General features: G+C 42.2%; 1 protein-coding gene across 2 annotated transcripts in view; it reads left to right on the top strand.

The window, feature by feature from the left end:
• The window catches only part of senp3b (SUMO specific peptidase 3b), a 65,354-nt gene continuing 51,599 nt past the window's right edge, over positions 1 to 13,755 (top strand). Inside the window, exons 1-3 of one of the 2 annotated variants that reach the window (XM_084344083.1) lie at positions 1 to 360; positions 1,424 to 1,549; positions 2,682 to 3,380. In XM_084344083.1, coding sequence (XP_084200209.1) covers positions 1,462 to 1,549; positions 2,682 to 3,380 — 787 coding nt within the window. In that variant the 5' untranslated portion in view covers positions 1 to 360; positions 1,424 to 1,461. The remainder of the gene's footprint in view (positions 361 to 1,423; positions 1,550 to 2,681; positions 3,381 to 13,755) is intronic. The other variant, XM_084344082.1, reaches the window with a different exon arrangement.

Here is a 13,755-nt window from a genome sequence, read left to right as displayed (position 1 = left end):
ACACTGTGTATGACGCCATTGCTGCGCGACGGACTTAGCGTTAGTTGACATGAGAGCAAAAACTCTGCAGTGATCCGGCACCGTCTCGCAGACCATGTAAAGTCGACAGAGATTATTTCTGTCGTTTTCTTCCAAGTCGTATACTTTATTTGCGTTTTTCTCTAACCCGGAAGACCTTAAAGAAATCAAAGTTCGCAGGGAGTTGACATCTGGCTTCTTCACACCTGACTTCATTGAATGAGGTTTAACATCAGTTAACGTTAGCATTTGTTTTGGTTCGATACCCATACAAAATTAAACGAGCTCAACTTTAAGTCGGAAGAAGTTGGACAAACATTCATATAAATCTGCAGGTTAACGGTAAGCATACAGTAGCAACCTCTAGCTATGCAAATAATACCATATCGTTATCTCGGGCATTTTGTTTTGTTGTTGCTAACATGGTATGTGCCTAACGATAGCTAGCTAACGACAACATGGCTAACCAGCTAGTATCTTCGTTCGGCTAGACAACGGATTATTGAGGAACTGTGGTAATTTAAGATTGTTCCTAATGATAGGGTAGCAGTTTCGGTTTCCCAATGTTACTAACAAAACGACGTTTCGGTTATAGGGAATTTTATTGTGGATTAAGCGGTGAAACTATAACGGTGACACTGCTAGCGCTCAACGCGCACAAGCTAGCCTCGGTTAGGACTATTTCCTGCACGGGAAAGAATTGCTCTCATCGTAGAGCAGCTCATCGTGAGTCTCTACTGCGCAGGGCACAGGCCGCGTCACATTATTCACTATAATTTATAATTCTCCCAGTTTATCAGTTATCGTAGCTATTTGTAGGGCCAGTAAATTCACTCACTCTAGCTATCAAGCTATCTTTATCCACTCCCCGACTGCTTGCACATGGTGATAAGAGTCCGTTAGCACAGCAGTTCTGTTTCTGCATGTCAAAGGACAGGAACATGTGTTCTGGATGATGAGAATGGTATCAAGCATGTTGCTTACTTAACGATTGGGCTCTATGCTCGTGAGAGAAGAAGGCTTCAGTGCCTTCTAGATCACTTCAGTTCCCACTATTTTGTATATTATCTCATCAGTGTGCCGCTGGAAGGTCACTATTACTGTCTGTATGTATGACGTTATTCCAAGGAAACATTATTCCATTTCCCGCAAGTTGCGAAAACTGTGCAGCACTACAAAATATTGGACTGGAGTGAAACAAATTCTTAAATTAATAATTAAAAAAATTATTTTGAAATGATTTTAAAAATGGCTGGCTGGCTGGCTGGCTGGCTGACAGCAGCAAAGTACTGTGTGACACCTCAGACTTATTTTTCCAGACATAACAAATTTCAGATTATCAAACCAAGATGTGAGGTGACTGTGTGGTTACACCCCTGCTGTAGACTGTTTTTGTTGTTTGTAGGTGACGAGCTGGCGCAGGTTGTGAGCTGTCCGTGGATAATGCGAGACAGTGGCGGTAGCCTGGCCCAGAACCGCTGGCAGGGAGACCTGGGTCTGACTGCTGTGGGGCAGGACGATACAGGAGGAGGTAGGCATTTTATGGTTAATAATATTTACATTCTAGTTAGGCTTGTATTATTATGAATGTGTATGTATGAATAAATGCTGTAGAAAGCGTACTTTCAATTGCAAACTGTAATGACAAAGCAGGCCTTTGAAGGAAAAGCGCATCAGAGTCCAAAAACTATGAGCATATTAGCTGTAGCAACTAATGATAGTAATTCTGTTTGTCTGTCAGTAAGCTAATTGATTGATTAATCAATCAATCAATGAATCAATCAATCAATCAATCAATCAATTAATCAAGTGTTCCAGATCAGACTTTGCAATGTAACAATGTTCCTCAGGAGATGGTTTTGCAGTCAGTCATTAGATAGGAGTGGATTGAACAAATAAACTCCCTTTTGTTAACTTTGCTTACCTATTGTGTGTTTAGCAACCAAGAGAGAAAGTATTTAACATGCCATCTTGCTTCTTGCACAAGCAAATTTGCAGAGATGCCAGAATACATTTCAGGCCATTGCCTTGAATTCCCAGCTCTTTTGCCATCGGTGTGTATGTGTTTGTGAATGGGTGAAGAAAATGTCAAACAAATTGTAAAGCCTTTTGTCCATTTTGGTAGAAAAGTATAAATGCAGTCTTATTAGATTCAGATTATCTTAAATGAAATGAATATGACAAAAATAACATTTAAAAAGCAAATAATGCAGAAACATGCGCTGTGCTTAGTTATATGGAATGTAATCAAGATTATAGTAGGGGAAAGATAACATTTGATAAAAGCCATACCAATTATCAAATCTGCATATTGAATCTGAATCCTGGCAAATCTCTTATCAAATCTAAATAGGTTTAGCTTTCAGAATTTCAATGGAAAAAAGTAAAACTAAAATTATCAGTCAATTGATAATTAAGTAAGTTGACAGAATAAAATTCTGCAGTGATTTTGATTTTTGATTATACATTTAAGTAGTTTTACAAGCAACTATGCCAAGCGTTTCCTAGTATCAATTTTTTTTAAATTATGATGATTTCCTGTTCACATATTGTTTATGAACTTCAACACTGTGATGTCAAAACCCTACAGTCTGTTGAAATTGAATGAATTTCAGCAATATTTAATTGAAAACCTGTTAATTGCTGATTATATTTGTGTTTAGGCGGAATTCCTGGAGACCACCTCATAGTCCCAGTGTCAGGACACAGTGTACCAAGCCCCATGCACCTCAGACTGGGGCAGAAGGAGAAGGTATGGACAGGAGAGTATGTAGATGCAGAGGAGGAGGAAGATGGGATGGGCAGGATCGAGGCAATAGGTGACGAGGAGGAAGAAAACAATGTGGATGAGGAGGACGAGCTAGAGTTTGAGGGCAAGGGTTGGGATAACAATGAGGAGGAAGAGGAGGTGGAACAGGATGGAGACCAGGCTGAGGTGGAGTGGGAAATTCCAGACTTTCCCTCCCTGTCCACCCAGCACCCTCATTCACAACAACCCCAACATTATGGACCACAACAGAAGGCAGAAGCAGGTTGTGATGTCACTGAAGAGAATACTGTCTCCCAGGCTGAAGCAGGTGACTTGTTCCGGTCCCACCTCAGCAGGAACAGGGCTCTGAGGAGGCTCAGGCGCTGGCAGCGTTTGCGATCCCATGGAGGCCTTGGATTTCGGCTCACCCTCCACTGGAAGAGCTGGCGCCAGAGGGCCCAGTTGGTATGTTACCAGGGGCACCGGTGGAGCCGGAGAGGACAAAGGTACAGTCTTTATGGCAAGCCGAGGAGGATAAAAAGACACAGGCAATCACCATACACTGATGGAGAGGATGACTGCAACGATGAGAGGTTCCCAGAGTCTAATAGAGGTACTGGCATACACTACAATTACTTCACATGAAGGCCAGTTGATTTGGACATAATATATTTAAAGTAGCACGGTTCCATATTTTTCTTAGAAAAACCAACGATGAATTAATTTGTCTTTCAATTTTCTCTGACATCGCTACTGTTATTTGATAAGAAGACAGTATTTTTGAGTTGTACAACAAATATTTAATTTGACGCGGCCATGGGCACAACATGCTACATGTGCAACAATACGCTTCTTGTTTATTTTACAATAAGTGCTCCCACTTGTCTCAATATATGATGACATGTAAACTCCCATACAGGCAGTTATTGGGCCACTTGAATATAATGCAACCAGTATAAAATATTATCATCATAATTAAAAACACCCAAACAAGAAAAAAAAATTACACTTATTCCCAAGAAGGTTAGGTCTTGTGACTTAATTGTAAAAAATATTGACCATAAATGCAACCTAAAAATTACGCCGCAAGTTCCATTAGGTCTCTAGTACTTTTGGTCCCTTTTTGACTGAAAGACCGACTATGTTCTTAATCAAGTTTCCATGTTCCGACATTGTCCGTGCATTAAAGGGATCATTTTGAAGTGGTAATACCTATGCCTGGAACACACTGCCTGCGTTGGCTGCACATGCAGACCTGCCAACATGTACGCATTTTTCGTACTCGGCACGCATTTTGACCCTTAAGTACGCTTGTACGAATTGTTGCTCTCCACGTACGCATTTTGTTGCATCTCGTAGTTCGCCGGTTTCAGTTTCTATGCAAGTTCAATCTATGAAGTTGATTCTGCCGCTGAGCCACAACAATCTGTGTGTAAGTGGAGTGAAAAGCTTTTGGCCAATGAGAGCGCTGCATTTTAACACCCTCGCCCACCTGCCCCTCCTAGCCAAATGCTTTGCACGTTCAATTCAGTGCCTCAAGCAAGCCAGGTTGGCCGGATAACCGATCCCTCTTCGCCCGCTTGCTGTCACTGCTAATCGCCTGCATCCCTATAGATCTCAGCCAATGCAAACAGCATTGAAAAAAGGTAAAATTAAGACGTTGAGTTTACCCGACGGTGTTGTTAACCACTCGTCAAGGTTACTGTGTGTGTGTTGCATTAGTAGTGTGGCGCCAGTTAAGGCCACCACTGGTGGTGGTCTGAAGTATTTTATTCCTCGAAGCAATTCTTTATGGCCAACAACAACAACAACAACAACAACAACAACGTAAAAGCTAAAATAAAAACAAATAAAAAGCCATTAGTCTATACATCTATAATTAGCTTGTGGCATTTAGCTTTACTTTACATAAAACAAACTTAAATTTCAACACCAGGGTTTTCCCTGGGTTTTTAGAGGTCTTAGGGGGATGGGCAGCTGAAGCAGCAGGGTTAGCATTCCTCGGCCTTACATTTTTTTAATAAGCTTTTTTTTACCAAAAACTGTGCAATTTCACATAATTTTGACCACTATCATTACTATAGGTAACTAAAAAACTGACTCAATTTGCTTTAGTTGTAATTTACACTTTATTTGCACAATTCACAGCCCCCTTTTGAACATTTAATTCTTCTGGCTGAATTGCTTCTGTAGAACCGCCGAACAAGCTTCTCCATGGTAGAAGTTCCTGGCTGAGGGCCATCAATTGCCACCCGGCAGCAGACATCTGCAGTGAGTGCTATAGCAGCAGCCAGACTCAGCTGAGGGAACAGCTCCATGGCATCTGGGCTTATCAGCCACTTCATGGCCTCTTCCAGAGTTTTTGACTGAAGAAAGAACAAAAACACACATTCTGTAACATTTCCATGCACTTGACAGTGAACAGTTCATTAGTTGTTTATAATGTAATTCAATTATTATTCCTATTCGAATAATCATTCATTCTTAGAGGTCCCTCACGCCGCATGCAGCCGCAGCGTAATGTGCCCTCCCCCCCGAGCACCTGCGGTTGCTGTGAGTGACAAACAGCATGATGGCTGAAGGAGGCGAGCCCCCCGAACTTTTCCCCCGTCTAAAAGGACCAAGTTCGCTGTATGGGAATACTTCGGCTACCGCAAAAAGCCAGACGGCCACGGCCCGGAGGAAGAAGGTCGCCCGTGCAAAATGTGCTTGCGGACAGTGGCAGCCCGAGGAGGCAATACATCGAATATGATAGCGCATCTACGGGAGCACCACCCGTCGCTGTATGCTAAATTCAAGGTAAAGTTAATGTTGTCTTGAAATGAACGAGCGTATTAGCGTCTGACATTAGTGAAATGAGCTTGTTACTGAGGCAGATGGTAGTTACACAGGTAATCACACAGGTAGTTACCATATCTTTTTTTTATATCTCTGATAGTAACTTTTTTTTTTTTTTTACTGAGGCAGATATGCAAACTAGCATGCTAAGATAGATCCATCTTAGCATGCTAGTTACCATATCTGCCTCAGTAAAAAAAAAAAAAAATTATCCATAACTTTTTTTCTTTCATCAATCTTTATTGCTAAGATGGATTACACCAGCTAGTTTCTCTAACATGAGGTGAAGAAGAGAAGCACATGTGTAATGTTTTTTCCTTTTTTTGTTTTTAATTACAGACATTCAAAATACACATTTTAGAGCTGTAATCATAATACTGTGAAACCGTGATATTTTTGCCTAAGGTTATCATACCGTCAGAATCTCATACCGGCCCATGCCTAGTGCACTCATTTATATTAGTCAGCTGTGACTGTCTGTTAGAGAGTCCAGTCTGTGATGAAAAATCATCGGATTTCCAGTCAGAAAGCAAATGTCTGTGTCCTGCTCATAGTTCAGTTTTAAAATAGCAGCGCAACTTGGAGCCTCAAAATTGGGTCTTTTTTCATTCGTTAACCACCATCGAATGTTGGATTTTTTGGAGCAAGTGCAACAGCTAATATAAAAATATATTTATGTTTTCCCTCGGCGCAGCACTGCCAAACAGCTGGAGTTAGAGACTGAGGAGTTCCTGCGATAATTACGTAATCACGCGCCCGGACCCGCCAGAAGTTAACACATAGACTAGAGTGAAACCTATCAGCTCCACTGCCGTGGCAGGGCTGCAACGGAGCGGAGCCGGACTGGACACGTATTGGGTGGAATCGAGGGGTAAAACAGTAAAGAATGTTGTCTAGTTGGCTAAAAAATGTACATTAATCTCTTTTTGAAGTGTGACCTGGCCAAGATTTATTTTTCCGTCACCAATTTTACTGAGCTGAGCTGCGCTTATGATGGACCTGCTCTGGAGTAGGGCCAAGCCGTGCCTGCCCCACCTCCAAGCAGGCTGCACTGACATTTCACGACTGCGGCCAACCTGTAACAAGCACTCCTCTCCCCTTCCAATCTATACTCGACTCATGTCTGTGCAGGAAACCTGAGAGAAAGACGTTTTTAAAAGTCTGTGTGTTCAGCTCTCAGTTCTTTTGAAGCTTCTAACTGAATTGCTTCAGTTTCTCTCATCCTGTTTGTACTTTCAAACTGTTCAGCTGTTTTCGTGAGTCCTGTTTAGTTATTGCTGGTGAAAACACAATGTTCCCTGTAATGCTGCTTCATAATAAAAGCTTACAATGACTAAATAACAGAGGGGCTTTTGTTTTGAAAAAGTTATAGAAAATAAAACATGTAACGCACTGAATTCGCAGAGCCACTTTGTTAGCGGTGATTCTTCGATAGTACGTCAGGGATTGAGACAAGCGCATCATTGGTTTAAGACGACCTTCAATCAGGTAGCCAGGGTTGTGGTAAAAATGTGAGTCCCTGCTGCGCTGGGCTTGCTGTGCCGGGTAAAACCGAGTAGAGCCAGGCTGGCAGATGTAATGGAAAAAGGGCAAAAGTGCTGGTGATGTGCCTAAAAGCTGTTTTCCAGCCACCATTGAACAACAAAAGAAGACACAATTAGATGAAATTTAATGATGGAGACATAGCCAGTTGAATGCCATTTAATTTTATTAAGCAACTTCATCACAATTACATTTAATATAGAATATATTTTATAGAACTAAAACTTACAGATTTATAATTTATAAGTGCATGTAGAGAAAAAATTAACTGAGACACTGCCCGTGTGGTCCCTTTATGTCAACACCACACGAAACATGATTTTTTTCCTCCTCAGCAACAGCAGAGGGCATGAAAATGCTGTGGGCATTGCACCTAAAGAGGCATATATGATTTATGCAATTTACACAATTAGCAAGTTACAGTTGAAATGAGAACAAACTAGGGATGCCCAGATCGATCGGCCACCGATCAATATCGGCCGATACTCAGTAGGTGATTGGCAGATCGGCATTCAGTGTTTCCCACAGAATCAGACTTTTAATCTGGTGGTGGCTGTCCAGCTGGGGTGCCATAGAGCACGTGCACTCAAGACTTCCAACGACCGAGTCGGCTAACTTCTGGTTTAGCGCTGAGCTAACTTGGATGGGGATAAAATGTAATCGGGCGGCTCTTCTAGACTCTCCAACCAAGTTGGCCAAATTCTGGCAGTAAAAGAAGTCATTTTGCGGTGGTTGTGAGACTTTTATTACCATTTTACAGACGCGTCTTTCACTATGTTAGCTTATGGGAAAAAGTCCCAAGTGCATCACATGACAATGTAATTACATGGCTTGGCCACAACAAAAACTCGCTTCATGGCCTGGCGCTCTTTGTAGGGACATGATCTCGATGATGAGGCAAGCCGTCTTCTTTGCAGAGGAAGTTATGGTCAAGCCAACTGCGTTAAATAGTCCTCCTCCTCTTCTTCATTGGTTTTACCAGCGCACTAAAAACCACACCGCCATCCATTGTATCGCAGTATATAACATCATGCTATTCTGTCTTGAGTTGGTGAGAACGGGATGCGCGGCTCCAAAACTAGAAAATCAATATGTGGCGGCCAATGTTGATATTGTGGCAGACCACCACAAATAAAGAATGTGTGGGAAACACTGGGCATTAATGCATTCTAGTCGCCAATTGTGGCGCCAGTACCCTGGGGGGTATATCAAAACATCCATTTAAAAACTCTCACACATTTATCTAGTCGTACGCTCATCATTTCTGGCAGAAAGCCCTACAGCCTGTGGTTAAACACTCTGGCGCATGTGCGTAGTGGCCAGGGGCTGCACAGGTGGTTGCTCTGGCACACAAGGTGTGACAGGCACCTTTTTAACAGTCGTGAGTCATCACCGCGGCCCTCTTGGAGTCTGGGCCGGCCCAGCTTGGCTTTACTCTAGAGCAGGTTATTTATGTTATTAGTCACATCATGTTATATAGGCTATGTAATTAATTGTGTATTTCAGTTGTCCTTATAGACTTACTGTGGGCTACTGTTGCATTGCTCCTTGGGAGTTATTTGTACTGCTCTGTTGATTGAACGGACTAAGTAAAAGTCACCCCATTACGCCTCTGAACTGTATATTCTGCGCGCAGAATATAGGCACAAGATTCCCGCCTTGAAAGGGCAGTGTGAATGCGTCTTTAATCAGATGCATCAAGGGAGATTCCTGCAGACTTGATTTGCCATTAATGCATTGTTGCCTCGAACAGACGACTTCTTATATGAATTTTACTGTAATTATTTTAGAACATGGGCTCTGCTGCCACACTAGAGACTGGCATTACTGTACCAGTGCCACTTCATCCAGAGTTTGTGGGTAAGCAAGTTCAAAGACTGACAGCTGAAAGTCAGAAGATGTACTACGTGTTTATATATATTTGAATATAAATAGTATATGTTCTGTAATTTTTGTAGCATGGAGTTTATGAACTTTTCTTTTTTCTTTATGCAACCATGTGTTGTATATTCAAATCAATTACCATGGATCTTGTACCTTGTGACAGGTGCCCCGAACAGTAGCTGCCATGGCAGGTTGCAACAATAACAAACAACAGTAATGTGTTAGTAGGTAGTGTCTTTGGCAACCTATATGCCAGATATATATGTGGAAAAGCTGCCGCCACCCCCTCAGTTCCCTAACCCTAACCCTCTTGAAAACCGCATCCCACTCTGTCTGCTAAAACTGTATGCTCATTTACAGGGCTTTCAGGGCTTAAACCTACTACTATTTACTGTGGCTTTCCAATAAGTACGATACTGAAAACCTCTTATAAGCTGTCATTATTTGTTTCCCTGCTTCTGTTGTTTAATTTAGAGGCAATTACAAACATTTCTAATGTCCTAACTCAGTACTTTCCACAAGCACAGAACAGCTGACTATTCAATTCCAGTCGACTGCTTTTCAAGCCTTTATTAATTGTTGATTCCAATAAATGCTTTTGACTATCGAGATGATTATCTTTTTCCTGTGTGTGTGTGTGTGTGTGTGTGTGTGTGTGTGTGTGTGCGCGCGCGTGCATGCGCGCAGCTGATAGGTTGAGTAGAGCCCTTTTAGATAGATTCCACAATAATGCTGCCAAAAAAGCTTGCCTCTACACTGCCTTTGTTTGTTTGTTCACACTGAACCAAGCAGTGACAGCATTAAGCTGCTCCAGTTTTTCATGTTATATAGCATGCAAGCATTCTCAACCGACTGTTTATAATCATATGGATGCTTTATAATGTGTTGTGATTGATCCCGACCCCCACTGTGCATCGTGGAACGTGACAAAGATACATTTTTTGTATTAAATTACATCACATAATCACCATCAGTAAAGAGTGGTGCCTGTCTTGCTGTCACTCACATAGAGGGATGCTGCTTTTGAGGGGGGAAATTCATTGAAGACTCGGTCGGAGGGGCTGACCGTCGCGCTGACTTTTCATCATTAAATTTGATGAGTTTTTTTTTTTACTGTTACCGTTGTTTGGTTTTGTAACTTTGCTTTGTGGGTTGAAGTGTGAGACAATTCTCTTTTATTAAATAAGTGAAGGAACTGTTTGATTGTCAGACTGTGAACGCCATCAGAATGTCACACCCCTGTCCCGCGCTGCTGGCTTACCCATACACACAGACGTCATCTTGCCTCTGTTACTACCACTGCTGGCACATCATAGGCGGAAGGAAACTGTCTGCCCATTCCGCCTCTGTAGCTTTCACACAGATGGCGGGGCAGAATATTGCCGCAAGATTGCCACCTTGAAAAGGCAGAGTGAATTGGGCTCATGAGAGTTGAGCATCGTCTTCAGTGTTTGGCGAATATCAGTTAATAAATGGACGACAAAACACGATTGGGTAGACAGGACATCATCATTAGATGAGCTACTTTGGTAAACACTGGTGGCAGTGACTTGACAATTGTGCAGTAAGCATTGATGAGTCCACTGAAAGTGCTGCATTTTCCTTTATATGCCACACAGACGTTTGGGCTCAATTAAATCACTAATAAATTAGTTCAGTGTTTCCCACATTAGACTCATGGTGGGTGGACCATGGAGCCTAGGGCCCTGGAAGAAAATTCTGCACATTATAAAGTTAAATGCATCAATCACTTCACTGTGAGAGAAAAGTAAGAGGCTATCTCATAAATCACACAGCCATAAGTGAGAAATTGTGGGAAATGCTGCCTAGTGATAAATCCAGTCCTCACAATTTACTCTAGTACACAGATTTGGCTATACAATGTTAACACAAGCCTATGAGCTATAGTGAATAGTCAATATCAATCTTTTGCCTTTGATCTTGCAGCCTTTTAGTCCTGACATATAACTAAACCTTGATTAAAAATCTCCTTCATGATTGCTTATGAGGGACATCTTAAGCCCTATTCGCACGGGACTAGCATTACCTAGGGACCTCATGTGATTTAGAAATTACCCCACCACGTCTGTGTTTCGTGCAGCGCATTCGCACAGGAAAAGCGAAGTCTGTGTTTTAGCTCGAATTTACTGACATTGTCCCCCGAATATGATGTCAAGGCTCTGCGTAACCTATGTGTAACGGTCGCACCTGACCCTCGTTGGAGCAGCACAACGGTTAGATATGGATATTTTTAATATAATAATAACTGGTGAGCCTGTTGAAAGATAGAAAAATGTTCCTTACCACATGCTGCCGTGCATGTAATCCATCTAATCATCTTTCGAGATTTCGCTCTTCTGATGGATTTGAGCTTGCTCTTTCTGCGAATGGGTCTCCATGCTGTGTACCTAGATGAGCCTCCTGAATTTGCACCCAAAATGCTGTCAGAACTTTCATTTATAATTGCCAACGCAGCCTCCATAATTCTTGACCAGGAAAAAAACAAAAAACGACCCCAAACAACAGAGATGCCGATTTGCACAGGACTAATATTATCACATGACCTCTGTGTTTGGCGAAATATGGTAGGTAATTTGCGGTGGAATTTTTACTTAACAAATTACGGACATGGCAGATTCGCATGGGATTAAGATCACAGACGACCTCCGCAATTATTACAAATTACTAGAGGTCCCCAGCTAATACTAGTCCCGTGCGAGTAGGGCTTTAACTATATAATGTCTGGTCTGTATGGTAGAGGTTGCTGCTGGAAAACATCATTTCAGTGAGTGTCATTTCATGTGAAAAAGGCGTGAAATGTTAGAGATCGTCAGCGCAATTATTCGAGGTGAAAAAACATTTTGGAACAATATGAGACTATGGTGCAGCAAATTAGACTGACTGGCTGCCAGAGTTTCGTTAATTAATGGGAAACACTGATTTTAGCGCATTGCAAACACACACTTAAACAGGCAAAGATTTTTTTAAAGTAATGTGCTAATGTCACATTTTCATGCTGACTCAGTGTTTCCCCTACCGTTGTATAGGGGGGGCGCCCCCCCCCGTGAAAGTCAAGTTAATTTCATTTATATCACCAAATCACAACAGAAGCCATTTCAGGTCACTTTTCCAATAGAACAGGTCTGGGCCGTGTTCTTTTAATAAATAATGATGTTATTGATCTAACTTAAGCGAGGATATTTCATTTCATTTTCTTAATCGTCGCACATCTACGCTTCTCCTCCGCTCTCTGTTTTACGTTGGGCGGAGCTTCACACCAGCGTACACACAAACAAACACGTGAAACCACACCTACAGACAGACACGGAGAGAAGAGGAAATATCAACATTTTTAAGTGCACTCAAAGTGATTCTGGCGAGGCAAACGTTAGCTCTGCTGCTAGTAGTAGCGAGAGTATCTCTGCTGCTGCTGGTTCAAGCACAGAGCAGAGTACATCCATGGAGCAGAGCAGTAGCCCACCTGCTTCACCCCCTCCCCCCGACAAGCAGCACAAGTCCAGTCACCATAGGTTGACAGGGTTCAACCCAACTTGGCTGTCAGAGAGGAAGTATTCCTCCTGGCTGTACAAAACTGATATTGGTAAGTACGCAAAAAAAGAGAAACAAATAAAACAGACAGATGGATAAATAAACAAAAGTAAGTAGATAGATAGATAGATAGATAGATAGATAGATAGATAGATAGATAGATAATGATAAAGAGATGACCCCACGTTAGGGGGCGCTACAGATATGACACAGTATTGATGCAGAGACGTATTCAGGACGAGCCCCTCTACATGTGTGAGCAATTTGATGTAGATGGGAAATTGTATGTTGAAGTTATAAGGACTTCCTGCTTTTGGCGAAGCATCAAAATGGAACGCACCGTCAAGCCCACCAGGTATAATGGAAGCGAATTTTGATAAAAGTCTGTGGTGTTAAATCTGTAGGAGGAGTTCGTTAAAGTACGAGGCATGGGCCAATTACTGAATGGGAAAAGCCATAAGGGGGGCGTTAGGGGGTGCTACTGAGCAGTGGTGCCGCGCCTGAGGGAAGTTGTGGTATCGAATTAACGTACTCATGGGTTAGAAGCTACGGGCCAAATTTGGTGTGTCTGCGAACATCCTAAAGTCCCGAAAACAGTGTCGGAAAAATGTAAATCGCCGCACGCCATTCAGGATGGCCAACTTCCTGTTGCGGAAAAAAATTCCAACAAAAGAAATTCGTGGCTAAATGGATGAGACCAATGAGTCCTGTGAATTTCATGACGATCAAAAATGTTTTTCGCACACATTTTCCGACGTTAGGTGGTGCTATGGAGTCCCCTGGCCACACCCACCCCCAATCATGTTGAATTATCACATTTTTCACCAGATGTGACGTATGTTCAGAGTTTGGTGAGTTTTGGGGTATGTTCAGGCCGCCAAAACTGGGTTTAAAGTCGCGGATGAATAATAAGAATCCGAGCAAATACAATAGGGCCTCGCACTGGTCAGCTCTCGGGCCCTAATAACCAACAAATGTGAATGTTTGCAACATAAAGGCATAGACATTTAGCAGTAGCATAAAAAACAATTGGGTACAGCCAGCAATAAAACCTATAACACAGTGGTAGACAGTGTCCAACTTCTTTAAACACTGGTCGTATGCATCCAGAAAGATCAGATCACGTGGTTGAAATCAAGTGTTTCCTTGCCTGACTGGAGAAATAAGATTTGTTC

The sequence above is a fragment of the Pagrus pagrus genome (genome assembly GCF_965226575.1).
Source record: "Pagrus pagrus genome assembly, chromosome: 22".
Classification (NCBI taxonomy): domain Eukaryota; kingdom Metazoa; phylum Chordata; class Actinopteri; order Spariformes; family Sparidae; genus Pagrus; species Pagrus pagrus.
The sequence above is the reverse complement of the archived record's forward strand: the minus strand, read 5'-3'. Positions and strand labels throughout refer to the sequence as shown.